This window comes from Erpetoichthys calabaricus, chromosome 17 (assembly GCF_900747795.2).
Source record: "Erpetoichthys calabaricus chromosome 17, fErpCal1.3, whole genome shotgun sequence".
NCBI classification, from domain to species: Eukaryota; Metazoa; Chordata; class Cladistia; order Polypteriformes; family Polypteridae; genus Erpetoichthys; species Erpetoichthys calabaricus.
Window position 1 is genome coordinate 26,964,058 of NC_041410.2, and position 13,135 is coordinate 26,977,192.

The 13,135-nt window shown below is 38.0% G+C and overlaps 1 protein-coding gene across 2 annotated transcripts in view; it reads left to right on the forward strand.

Annotated features, from left to right (window-relative positions):
* The window catches only part of hpn (hepsin), a 91,949-nt gene that overhangs the window by 48,457 nt on the left and 30,357 nt on the right, over window positions 1–13,135 (forward strand). The window contains exons 4-6 of one of the 2 annotated variants that reach the window (XM_028823274.2): window positions 5,030–5,071; window positions 8,708–8,855; window positions 8,961–9,083. In XM_028823274.2, the coding sequence (XP_028679107.1) occupies window positions 5,030–5,071; window positions 8,708–8,855; window positions 8,961–9,083 (313 nt within the window). The remainder of the gene's footprint in view (window positions 1–5,029; window positions 5,072–8,707; window positions 8,856–8,960; window positions 9,084–13,135) is intronic. The other variant, XM_028823275.2, reaches the window with a different exon arrangement.

Here is a 13,135-nt window from a genome sequence, read left to right on the forward strand (position 1 = left end):
TATTATGGTTACACACATACATTGTGGTGGATGGCTGGGGCCCTAGCCTGGCCGGGACACCCCTGTGATGTTAAGGACCAGAGGAGAGGGCATGTTCAAGGCAATACCTCCCCTGAAACACTAAAGGGCAACCCCCTTGGAGCTTGGAGCTCAACCCTGCTGGGGTTCGTGGCCACTGCCATGGGGCGACTGGACAACTTCTGAGCCCGGGGTTGCAGCACTTCTGCCACACCTGGAAGTACTGCCGAAAGAAGATTTGGGAGCACCTGGAGAACCTCTGGTTGCCCTGTAAAAGGGGCCGCTTCACTCCCTTCGAGGAGCCAAAGTTGGGAGGAGGTGGACGAAGCTTGCTGGGAGAGGAGTAGAGGCGGGAAAGAAGGAAGGGGAGAAGAAGGAAAAGGGATTGTTTGGTGCTTTGCCCCATGAACATTGTGTGCTGGGAACTGAAAATAAAACATGTGTTGTGTGGCAACTCATGTCTTTGCCTGTCTGTGTCAGGTTAGGGTGGCTGTACGTGCCCTGGTGGTCCACAATATATAAACTTGAACTATTTAAGTTAAATACAGTAACACTTCTGTCAATGCAGTAGAGTTGTTCTGGGATTTTAGTTTGTTACAATAAACTTCACAAATTGTAGGCAAATTTAACATAGAAGGAGTATGGACACACATTGTAACAACCTCCATTTCTGTACTAGGAAGATTTGTGCAGGTATCACATGGCTTTTCTCGTTCCATCTGCTGTTTTTTCCTTGACAACCAAACAATTCTTCTTCCATGTGGCGCTCTGCACTCACATCAGCATCATTCACTGGCTAGACGTTCACGTCACTGTCTCCACGTTACTCCTCACTTGGGCTCAGAGGCAACACCATCAGTCAGAATCTTGAGGAAGAGTCGCCAGTGGCCATACACTCAGACCATTGGACTCTAGCAGCAAAGAACTCCAAAGTGCTTTCAGGTTCAGTGTTCTCTCTCAACACCTTCCCTTCCACTCTCAACACTGGCTCCTTTCGTGGCTGGCTGCTAACCCCAAGAGTTTTGTTTCTTCTGTTTCCACTCTTTTTTATAACCTGCATTTTAGTTTCTAAATATATTGCTTTATGTTTTCATGAGTGTGAAAAGTTTATAGTTAATGGCAAAATCATATGAGTGATGGCTTAATTTGTTTAGAATGTGAGTTTCTTGTACTGTATGTAACTACATACTGTAGATAATGGATGATCCTCTTTAATGCCTAAAGCTAACTTGGAATGGAACTTCCTTATTGCTCAGCTTTATCTGAACTCTAGTAATAGAAGTTTAGTCAGTCTGCAGTTAGCTAGAAACATAACTATTTAATTTACCCCCTTTTCACTGGGGTAACTACGGCATTCAGTTTTCTGACCTTTCGTGTGTCATGTCTGCAAGTTTGACGTGTGAACATTTGATTGTATGTTATATAAAGAATTTTAAAGAAAAACTCAGAGACTCAAGATATACAAGATCTGAACAGAAATGATCGATTTTTCACTTCATTTTTGTGTAAACTGTTTTGCATTGAATTTTTACTAAAATTTTTAAAATAAAGACACTTGAACTGTGGAATTATTGGCATACGGGTCAAAGAGTCACACTCTTTGCCTGAACCCCATTAAAAAGCAGAAGCCGCGGAAATTTTGGAAACCAGACGACTGCAGCTACAATGACATTCTCTGAAAATTCTGTTTGTTGGTTTCTAAAAACTACAGCACACACAAAAGAGCTAAGCACTTGTGTATAATAACTTTGCGTTGTACAGCACACATTATGTTAGCAACAGACAACAATTCTGTGTAGGTAAGTTTCAGAATAAGAGCGCTCTAGCATAAGACAGGGTCTTCACGTTGTGATTGTTTCTTAGTGCGTTTTATGACTTTATTATAAAGGTGCTTCGTTCTCAGAGGATTTGTTAACTAAGGTATTACTGTACATACATTAACAGTATAATTTGCTTACTTAGGTCTGTCTGTGCATTACCCTCCCTTATAAATATAATTTATTTCAAATGGAATATGCCACAGATCTTAATGGAATACCTTACCGTCATGTGAAAAAGTAAATACACCCCATGAAATATTTTTTCCTTTTTAACATACATGGATATATCAAGGTTTGATCTTCGTTTAAACAGTATCTATAGACAAAGTTGACATACCAAATACCAAATAATATAAAAAACATCATGTCCATTCTATAATTTAAATAAACATCAATGCTAATTTGCATATGAAAAAATTGTCCACCCCTCTCCACATTTATCACTACCTCAAATACCTAAAGTCAGAATCAGGTGCAAATGATTAGAATATCATTTGATATTGATTTTGAAGAAACCAAGATTACGAAACACAGAATGAGATGTTACTGTCCTTGTGCAAGCACGTACAATAGGTTCAGTTATCTTGTCGGTGAATGGTAGACTTGGAGAAGTTTGTAGAATATTGGGACACATCATCAGTAGTGTTCCTCTGGGTCATGAGGTGTTTCAGCCTTTCACACTATACACCCTCACCAGAGGCAGCCAGCTATAGGGTGATCAGCCCTAAGCTTGTGTCCCATTCCCAATTAGTCATGAGAGTTTCAATCCTTTTCCAAACTGACTTTAACAAGTACTAAGGGTTAGATCCTCTCTGGGAGGCTCTGAAAGATAATGAAACAAAGGGAGACTAACCAAGGGTTGAAGGAACCATACACAACAGAAAGAGTCTGTCTGTCTACACACTCCCCTCCCCTATAAATGTAAAAAAAAAAAATTGTTTAAACTTTACTGTCGACTCAATATAGACATTTATATACTACTAGCTGTCCTCTGCTGCCCGCGTAGTAGTGAAACAGGACAAACTTTACAAATCAATAAACAAACAGGTATAGCTAGGTAAGTGGAGACAAGGTATGCTCCAAAACATGGCCAGAGGTAGACCGATTTGAACGGAATCTGGCGCAGAAGGAGTTGGGAGGAGGTTTCTCTCTCGGATTTGCTCAAATAAATCAGTACAAGTGAACTATCATACTTAAAGTGATGAGAGAAGTCGCAAAATCAACTGCAATGTTCAAACAAATTGTATTCAAACAAATTAATCTAAATCCCTTAAGTAGTTCTCTCATGAAAAGTGGACAGACATACTGACAGACGTTGGATTTAACATATATATTGTTTTAACAGAAAAACTTGTTTAGGTTAAAGCAAATAATTTTGAAAGCAATAACTGAAGAGATTGACCTGGCTTTCAGTTTTATTTTGCGGTATGCCTACTTGCTCTCTGTGCAGGTCCTTACCGCCAACATCAAAAAAAATTGCCATGTAAGATAACTGACACTGCAGTGGGTTGGCACCCTGCCCGGGATTTGTTCCTGCCTTGTGCCCTGTGTTGGCTGGGATTGGCTCCAGCAGACCCCCGTGACCCTGTGTTCGGATTCAGCGGGTTGGACAATGGATGGATGGATGGATAACTGACAACTGTAATTTTTCCTGCAATGGACCGCCATCCTATCTAGGGTTGGATCCTGGCTTATACCCAAAGCTGATGGGACTGAGTTACAAATGAACAGTTCAATAACCTGATTATTCATAGAAATCTGATTTCTCAAATGTGATGCAAGTCTTTATTACGATTAGAGAAATTTGTTTATTGGCCTTAAAGAAACCTGATTACCAGAGGTAGATTTCTCCTGGAATGATCTGATTATGTGGCTATGTAATCCATTAACCAGGTTACTGTTACGGATTTAGTATTTTGCTTCATAAACACAGGTAGAAGCATCCACAAAATGAATTTCTATAGGCAAATATTTGAGAGATTGCATTATTCATTATTCTTGGCTGAAATAATCTGTCTCAGTATTTCAGAAATGACTAAATCTGTCCTGATAAACCCTGTTGATAAACAGAACATACAGTGCTAAACTCAGCAACACAATCTCAAGAGCAGTAGGGTAATAAAAGTAATGTGCGTTACATAGTCAGTAAAGTAACAAGTAACCTAACACATATCTTACTGAAGTTAATAATACTTGTGTTATTATTACTCCAGCAGCACTGGATGTAAGACAAGAAGCACAGCTACTGGGGCCAGTCCTTTGCAGAGTGCTCAATTTCACAGCTAAGCAAAAAAGTGTTTGCTTTGTGTGGTCTGATAACAGAAGCATATAAATATTTGACTTAATATATTTATAAAACAAGAGAAAATATTCACAGGCATCATGCTCATTATCCGATTCACAGCAGCCATTGATGATGTTGAACTCTTTCTTTGCACAGTTTTATGATGCTGGAACATGTTGCCAGAGGAGAACTCCAGAAGATTACTTGCGAATGTGAACTCAGATTATTGAGAAATCAGGTTACTGGCTTAATCGGGTTATTCACCTTAACTCAATTATGTGTGTGCATGTAAACACACTGGGTGTCTCTGTCCTATTGTCATTGCTTAATGCAGGAATAACTCTAGAGTACAAACTCATTCAAACTTTTCACAATATTATTATTATTTTCGTTTAATTTGGAAATGAACATATCGTGTAAATACTCAACATTGGCTTTTTTAGAACACCTTCAGTTCCTGGAGCAGCATCATTTCTCCAGAGTGTTTCAATTACACCTCAGGCATGTTGGTTTAATTCAGTGAGGCTACGTCTAATGAGTTCTACAAAGCAGATGGTGGCAGTATACTCCTGTGAGGCCCATATTCGGAAAAGGATCTTGATGACCACTACAACACAGCCCCTTCATAACAAACACATCACACAAATCAACATGCTTTTGTACTAATTTCAATTTGCTTGTTAAACTAACTTGTACATTTTACATAGAATTCAGAGAAAATCCTTGTGGATACATGGAGAACATTGTAAGCACTTCACAGAAAATAAACAAACTGGCAGTCAATCCCTTATTTTTGCTGCTACACTATGCCACCAATATTTTGGACATACCTTAAGAAAAAAAAAAAGAAATTTCAATTGCTTATTTTAAAATCTTGTTTTGTTTTTGTTTTTTACTTTTTTGATAGTCACCTTCCTAGTCAAGACAGAAGATCTTGGATTATATGATGGTAGGTAAAAGACAAAGACTTTCAAAACCCTTTGTTCTGCCTAATTCTAAAGCTTATGATTTAAATTGCTGTGTGTTTTGTTTCCTTCCATAGTTGTGACTATCTGTTTAAGATCTTATGAAAATCACAGCAGACCAATCAGCACCTCAAAAATAGTATGAAAGACAAAGTTGATTTCCCATAAGAGCTGATTAACATGTTTCCTTTATGACTGGCTTCCCTGGTGCATTTTTGTTGCTGTGGAACCCATTAAATAAACTTGATTCTGCTGGTGCCTGGCTTCTTTAACTCTGTTAACGGGCTGGGGAGGAAGGACTGTTAGTCTACATGTATTAAATGCTGCATGACCTGTGCTGTGTGTACATAACCGGCTTTGATCCAAAACCAGCCAAGTCCATTTTATCAGTTAAAATAGGGCTCATGCAACAGCATTACATTGTGCAGTGCATTATTATATTATGTTATGCTGTCAAGACCTCTTTCTAAAATATAAAGTAGGTGTACTGGATGTAATTAAAATGTACCTTTTTGCCAAACATATGTTAATAAAGCTGGCAAGTATGGAAAAAATTCTTCAAATATTTATACCAGATTTACTTGTCTCCTGAATTGTCAGCTTTGCTCGTTTTATGTCTCCTATTTGCCAAGACCATTTATAGTATGTATTTATAGAATGTACATCTATGTGCTTTGATTGTTGTCACACTCTTTGTTGTCCCTACAGTTCTGGTTAAAGCCTGCCTCCACTCTTTGATCCCTCTTATTTCTGCCGTAATTCACTCTTCTCTTACTACTGGTATTATTCCCCCATCTTTTAAAACTGCTGCAATAACCCCAATACTGAAAAAACCTGGTGCTGATTCTACTAACTTCAATAATTTTCGTCCTATTTCTAATTTGCCCTTTATCTCCAAAATTCTTAAAAAAATAGTATCTATCAAAATTCATTCCCACTTTTCTGACAATAATCTATATGAAAAGTTCCAGTCTGGTTTTCGCCCCCTTCACAGTACAGAAATGGCACTTGTTAAAATTACCGATGACCTTCTTATGGCTGCTGACTCCATTTTAATTACTATTCTCATCCTCCTTGATCTGAGTGCAGCCTTTGATATTGTTTGTCATACCACTCTCCTTAATAGATTATCTCTAATTGGAATTATCCACACTCCACTTGTTTGGTTTAGATCCTACCTTTAAGGCCGCACTCAGTTCATTCAGCTTAAAACCTTCACATCCCAACCCACCGCTGTTAGTTCAGGCGTGGGCCTCTTCATGATATAATGGGCCTCAGGTGTGGGCCTCTTCTTTTTATTATTTATCTTCTTCTCCTTGGCAATATTTTTCGTAAATACAACGTTAATTTTCACTGTTATGCTGATGACACCCAGCTCTACCTTGCTAGTAAACCCGCCTCTTTCTTTTCACCATCTTCGCTTATTGACTGCATTGCTGAAATTAAATCCTGGTTTTCTTTGAATTTTCTTAAATTAAACAGTGACAAAACTGAGGTTCTCCTCATTGGCTCAAAATCATCATTATCCAAAGCCAATAATCTTTCTCTTCTTATTTATGACTCCATTGTTTCCCCATCACCTCAGGTCAAGAGTCTGGGTGTCATCCTCAACAGTACTCTTATCTTTCCAATCTCACATTAATAACATCACCCGGTCTGCTTACTTCCACCTACATAACATTAATCACATCCGCCCCTCCCTCACTCCCCATACCACTGCCATTCTTGTTCACAGTCTTGTCACTTCTCGTCTGGACTATTGCAATTCACTCCTCTTTGGTCTCTCTAATAAATCTCTCCATAAGCTTCAGCTAGTCCAGAATTCTGCAGCACGCATCATTACTCAAGCTCCATCTATTCACCATATTACTCTGGTCTTGCAGCAGCTTCATTGGCTCCCGATTAAGTTTCAAATTGATTTTAAAATTCTGCTATCAACATTTAAGGCCATTCATAACCTCACCCCTCCATATCTGTCCAACCTTCTTTATGTTGCCATTCCCTCCTGTAACCTTAGATCCTCTTCCTCCATCCATCTAACCATCCCTCTCGCCCGTCTAACCACCATGGGGAGCAGAGCATTAAGCCGTTCTGCTCCCAAGCTCAGGAATTCATTACCTACCGAGCTTAGAAATATCAAATCATTCTCATTCTTCAAATGTAAACTTAAAACTCATCTGTTTAAAATGGCTGTTTCTTTATGATTACAGTGGCTTTGTTTGGTTTTAATTTTTAAATATTCTGATATTTTAAATTGTTTATAATGTGTCTTTTATTTATTTATTTATTGTTTGTTCGGTGTCCTTGAGTTCTCAGAAAGGTGCCTTATATAAATAAAATGTATTATTACTCACTAGTTACGGTCATAATGTCCTTTAAAACTGTTGCTCATTGAAATATTGCATCTGGTGTGAGTATCATATTTTAGATTTGCAGTTTAATGATTGACATCTGTCTCACATTAAGCCAGTAGAAGATAGTTGGTGGCTATAATCTGTTTCCCAAACCCAGGAAAATACCAGAAACATCAAATGTCTTATTAAAGGGTATTTTCATTAAGTAAATAAATAAAAAAGGAGGACAAAGTGGCGAAACTAATAAGTAATAGGAGTCACAATCTCTCATGTGGTGGCTGGTCTATCTAATGGACCTCACTGTGCTAATAGTTTTCCTTTGTACTTACTATACCCTTCTTTCTCTGTCACTTTTCTTTATCTCTGGCTTCTCCTCCCTATTCTTCCAGTCGAGTGGCCTTCATTATCTTTTCTCACAGCTTCACACACAGTAGGTCCTTTTTCATGACGTAGCTGTATACCCCTTCCAGGATCACTTCTGGCCATTTCTTGGAGTGACATCCAGGTTCAGGTAGACTAGGCTAGAGCTTTGGAGTATCAGGGAAATGGGTACATATTGAAATAATACAACTCCTCAATGATCCTCACAAAACTAAACCCTGAAAACAGTGTTGCGATAGAGGGTTCTTGGGGAGCTCTGCTCTACCGAGAGGAGGCAATGGCTTCATGTAATTTTCTGTATTTAATATCGTGAATTTCCCATTGGGATTAATAAAGTATCTATCTATCTATCTATCTATCTATCTATCTATCTATCTATCTATCTATCTATCTATCTATCTATCTATCTATCTATCTATCTATCTATCTATCTATCTATCTATCTATCTATCTATCTATCATGTGCCAAAAACGTACTTTTCTTTTGTCAGCACATGGGCATAGAGGGATACTATTGTCCACAGACAAATATATCTTTCTAAAAGAATTCTGTATGGGCTCTCTACACATCTGTTAGATATTGTTTTCCGAATGTTTCCTTCAACACCCAGAGCTGCCTACTTGAGTTCTTTGGCAACCAGCAAGACCTTGAATTACACCTTCTATTTTCACCATTTTAATTATATTCCTTTGACTGTTTCCTCTGTGTTTTTGATTAAGCCAATGGTGTCTTAATAGGTATGTCTGAGTCTAAACTGTGTGTTTGTTTATTAATAATTATTTGCTAGTGCTGTAGTAAAAACATAGCAAATTAACAAAGCATAAAACATAACTTATTTCAAGTTTAGCCATGAGCCTCACCCTTAGTAATCGTCTTCATTCTAGCCTGTCTCTCCTGTTCAGTGCAGATCAATTCAGCTGACCTGCGGCTATCTGTTTATGACCGCACAGGCGGCAAGTGGAGGTCAGTCTGTTCTTCCAGCTACAATGAAGTTGTTGCTCAGATCAGCTGTGAAGAAATGGGCTTTATCAGGTAATGGAATTTTCTCTTTGTTTTTTTCCGCTTTAGTTTTGCTAATTTGTGTCCCATGGGTTTACAAATCTTGAGTTTTTCAAGGTTTTTTTCCCCAAATTTCAGGTATCTGTCTTATTCAGAAAGAACCGTCAGCACAGTTGGTGCCAATGGCTCAGCTGGATACTTTTGTGTTGATGAGAAAGAGCTGCAGTTTGGCAAAAAGATCCAAGAGGTTTTGTTTCCTTGGTAAGTTCAAGATGTATTTGATAGTTATTAGTCTGTATATCATGTAAAAAAGTCTTGGGACAAGACGAGACTTGTTCAGAGAGACGAGGCGAGACACTTTCAGAGAGATAATTTCACATCCCACGAGACGAGACTTTGTGCCAAGAGATAAATTGAGAACCTAACAGGTCCAAGGGGGGTGGAAATAAAAGACAAACAGTAGGAGAAGAAAAGACAAAGAGTACAAGACAAACTAGAACGATGTAAAGAGGTTCAAAAACATTGGCGTGATACACATGCAGAGCAGGTTAGAGATTATGAAAGTACTAAAATTTGAAAGTCTCAAAAAATTGATAGTAAAGATCGCATTAGTGCTAACAAATGGAAATTATTACTCTGTGAAATAACAGAACAGTGAAAAGAGATCATATATACGGACATAGGTGATATGACAGTATGTAGATATTGTTCGGCTTTAAAGTTTAAATCAGAGACTTGTAGATCGTCTAATTCATGTTGCCATCAGGGAAAAGTAGTATTTCTTCCCAATGAAGAGGCGTATCTGCGAGAAATAAAAGATTTGTTTTTTAGTGAAAGTGAAATCCACAAACACTACAGGAAAAATATCCAAATCTACAATAATCTGTTCGGGTTCACATCATTCAGTGCTCAAAACATAGATTTAAACGTTTCAGGATCATACGCTATGAGAATCTGTGGTCCCGCAACAATTAAAGCTACTACAAGTTTAATTTCAAAGAAACCACAATTCGTTCTGGTTTATATTTATGATCACGGAGAAGCAATGCAATGGAAATCATTAAAGAAAAACGTAAACGATAGCATGTATTAGAAATTCTACAGCCAATAATGGATACAAATCTGTACGTCCAAAAGTATCGCACTTTATACAAAATTTACCTGAAAATCATGGACAAAGAAGTTTTCTTGTATTTCTATATGAATCCGAAAGATCACACTCACATATATAATAAACCAACATGTGACGAATTGTCAGCGATAATAGTTTCAAAAGACTGAGATATCAAAGATAGAGTTTACATTTGTGTTTATCCAAAACCACAGCACGATTCGTCACAAGCGGCAGATCCGGGAAATGACTAACATGTAGGCCTCGCATGGGGGTTGGCAAGCAGTGCGAGCAGGGGGCAGAGTCCCTTAGATTTCTAAAAAAATAAAATGTATCCGTTATATTGCCTATTAAAGATTTTGCCATATTCTAACCTGCTTGATCCAGACCAGGGTCGTGAGGGGTGCAGGAGTCTATCCTAGCTAACATAGGGGCGCAAGGCAGGAACAAATCCAAAAAGAGTGGCAGTCCATCACCGGGTGAACACACACTTCCACATTTGCTGATTCACTTCACATGCATATCTTTGGACGATGGGAGGAAGCTCATACAGACACAGGGGGAACATTCAAGCTCCACGTAGGGAGGTCCCAGGATGCAAACCTGGGTCACCTTACTGTAAGGCACAAGCACTACCACTGCACCACCCATCTGTTAATTTATTCAAAAGTCCATCAGTCATCTGATCATATTTATACAGCAGATTTCATACAAACAGATAAGTGTAGGTTTCTCTATTTATACAAAATGACTAATATTCATTCTTTCAGTTTATGACAGTTTTTCCCTTTTTTACATAAAATACAGACAGGAGGTTATCATAGACTATTTTGTAGATTATTACAGTAAGTAAGATAACGTCTAGACTTGACAACTGACACAAAAACAAAATCCTCTTGAAATCACATTTGGATTCAGAAACAAATACTTAAAGTATAACAGTCAGCCAAAGCTGCCAAATTGGCAATGACAAGTATTGGAAACCATCTGCTCTGCAAGCCATTTGCCAATGATTCAAGGCATTTTCTGGCAATCCAAAGTCATCTCAGTCTCAAGGAAAAGTTAAACGTAATTGCTGACGATAACCTCAAATTTGGCCATGGCAGTCCACCTTTCTCTTCTGAAATTAGTCTACGCAGAGTTGGCAGTTGCAAGTACTCAATAAGAGATACTGTAGAGGAAGGTGTGAATGGAATTCTGCTTCTACAAGTTGTTCCATGGGTCAAGATCTTTTCACACCTTTGGGGCAGAATGTCTCTGTATATGGTGTATACTGCTAACACAGTCACTGTGGTGGGCTCTCATTTCACTGCTTATTATAGTATTTACTGTTGTTCTTCAGGACATCACAGATCCTACACAGGAATGAGTGTCTCCCTTCAGCAATCACTTGCAGAATAACTTTGCTATCATGTCTGTACTTCCATCATATTCTGTAATATGTCCCGCTGACCACCAAGTTACAGCAGGTTCGGCTCTAATTAACTCATTCAGCTCATTAAAGTGTCTTTTAGTGTAATAGCAGTAGAAGTGCCACAAGTCACCTACAGTAGAATGATCCTGTCTACTAATCTCTTTTTATCATGAGTACAGCATTTTGCCCTCTAGTGGTAACTGTGAGTACAACACTCAAGCAAACCAATTGATTTCCACAATAGTCAAAGCAGACCTTCTTTTCCCATTTTGATTCTAGGTGCAAAGATTTTGTTTTCTACCACTCACTGTGGATGTTATTGTGTCTCTTATAGGCACCTTTTCCCCTTTCTGTAATCTATTCTGCATTACAGAATTTCTCACAGATGGCTATTGTTTTGTGTTATTAACCCAAATATTAGATTTGAATGTAATTGAACACATCTTAGGACATCTGGACAGAGTGTTTTGTTTTAGCTGCCATCCCTTACATTGACCTTGACCTTTGACCTAGCAGTTGGCCAGCCTTCCAATGTCCAATGTTTTCTCTGTGTCAGTGTTGTTTACTTCTGCCACTTCGGATGACACATAGTCAACAGCAGTTTATTCAGCTGCTAGTTCGGACTTTGTTTGTTCAGTCTGTGGCAGAGCCTCTGTTCCTGTCTCTGTACTTTGGTCTCAGCAAACACATGGCTGGATGACTTTAAGTACCATTAGTGGCAGAGACTAGTAGAGCAAACCCCTTGAACTTTATGATATTCTAAAGTTGTCATGATATTTTGTAACAGAACTGATGATAAAGATAGTGAACATCCAAAAACAGATCTGATGATCATCTGCAACAGGTGTTGCCATTTAAAGGCAGAGAGACTACTTTTAATCTGTTGCTTCTGCATTGTGCTCCTAAATAGATAACAAGCATTCACCAAACACTCTTTACTTCGGAGGGCATTTCAAACATGTACACACACATTTACCTACGCACATCACAAAAACTTTCTTTAGTGGCACACAGTAAAAGTTTTACTAGTTCAAAAAACGTCACTTCTTAAAATGGCATTTAAAGAGGAATTAAGTGAAGCTTTGGTGGTCTGTCACTGTATTTCCATTGTTTAAACAAAGTCTCGAGAAGCTCATGAAATCAAGCAAAAATAAATTAGATGGTCTGTTCAAATGCTATGTACTTGAGAAAAGTAGAAATAATTCATCATTGCTAAAGGTACTCAAAAAATGATAAGAGACGACTTATTTTAGAAGTAGACAGGTGTTAGTAGAGACAGGAATGAAAACATCTGAGAGTTTTATTAATTAAAGTCTTCAGTTTTCATACAGGAAATAGGAGTTTTCCTGTAAAATAATGCAATAAATACAGTCAATACTAATCACTCATTTTTGGTGCTTATGTCCCACAGCTCCATGGAACAGGAATGAAATCCTAGCCTCTGTAGCGCTCTTCAACTTCTGACAGATTTAACAGTCTCATTAATAACTGACTCTATCTATCTATCTATCTATCTATCTATCTATCTATCTATCTATCTATCTATCTATCTATCTATCTATCTATCTATCTATCTATCTATCTATCTATCTATCTATCTATCTATCTATCTATCTATCTATCTATCTATCTATCAGCGTTGCATTACGACTCTCTGATTAGATATATGGAATCATAGTTGTGAAGAATGCATGAGTTGCTAGTTGAGAATGCTACTCTAGGTATTCTATCACAATAATCATTTTTTCCATCATTTAGATAGAAATGTGATTTTGGTTGACTTTCACT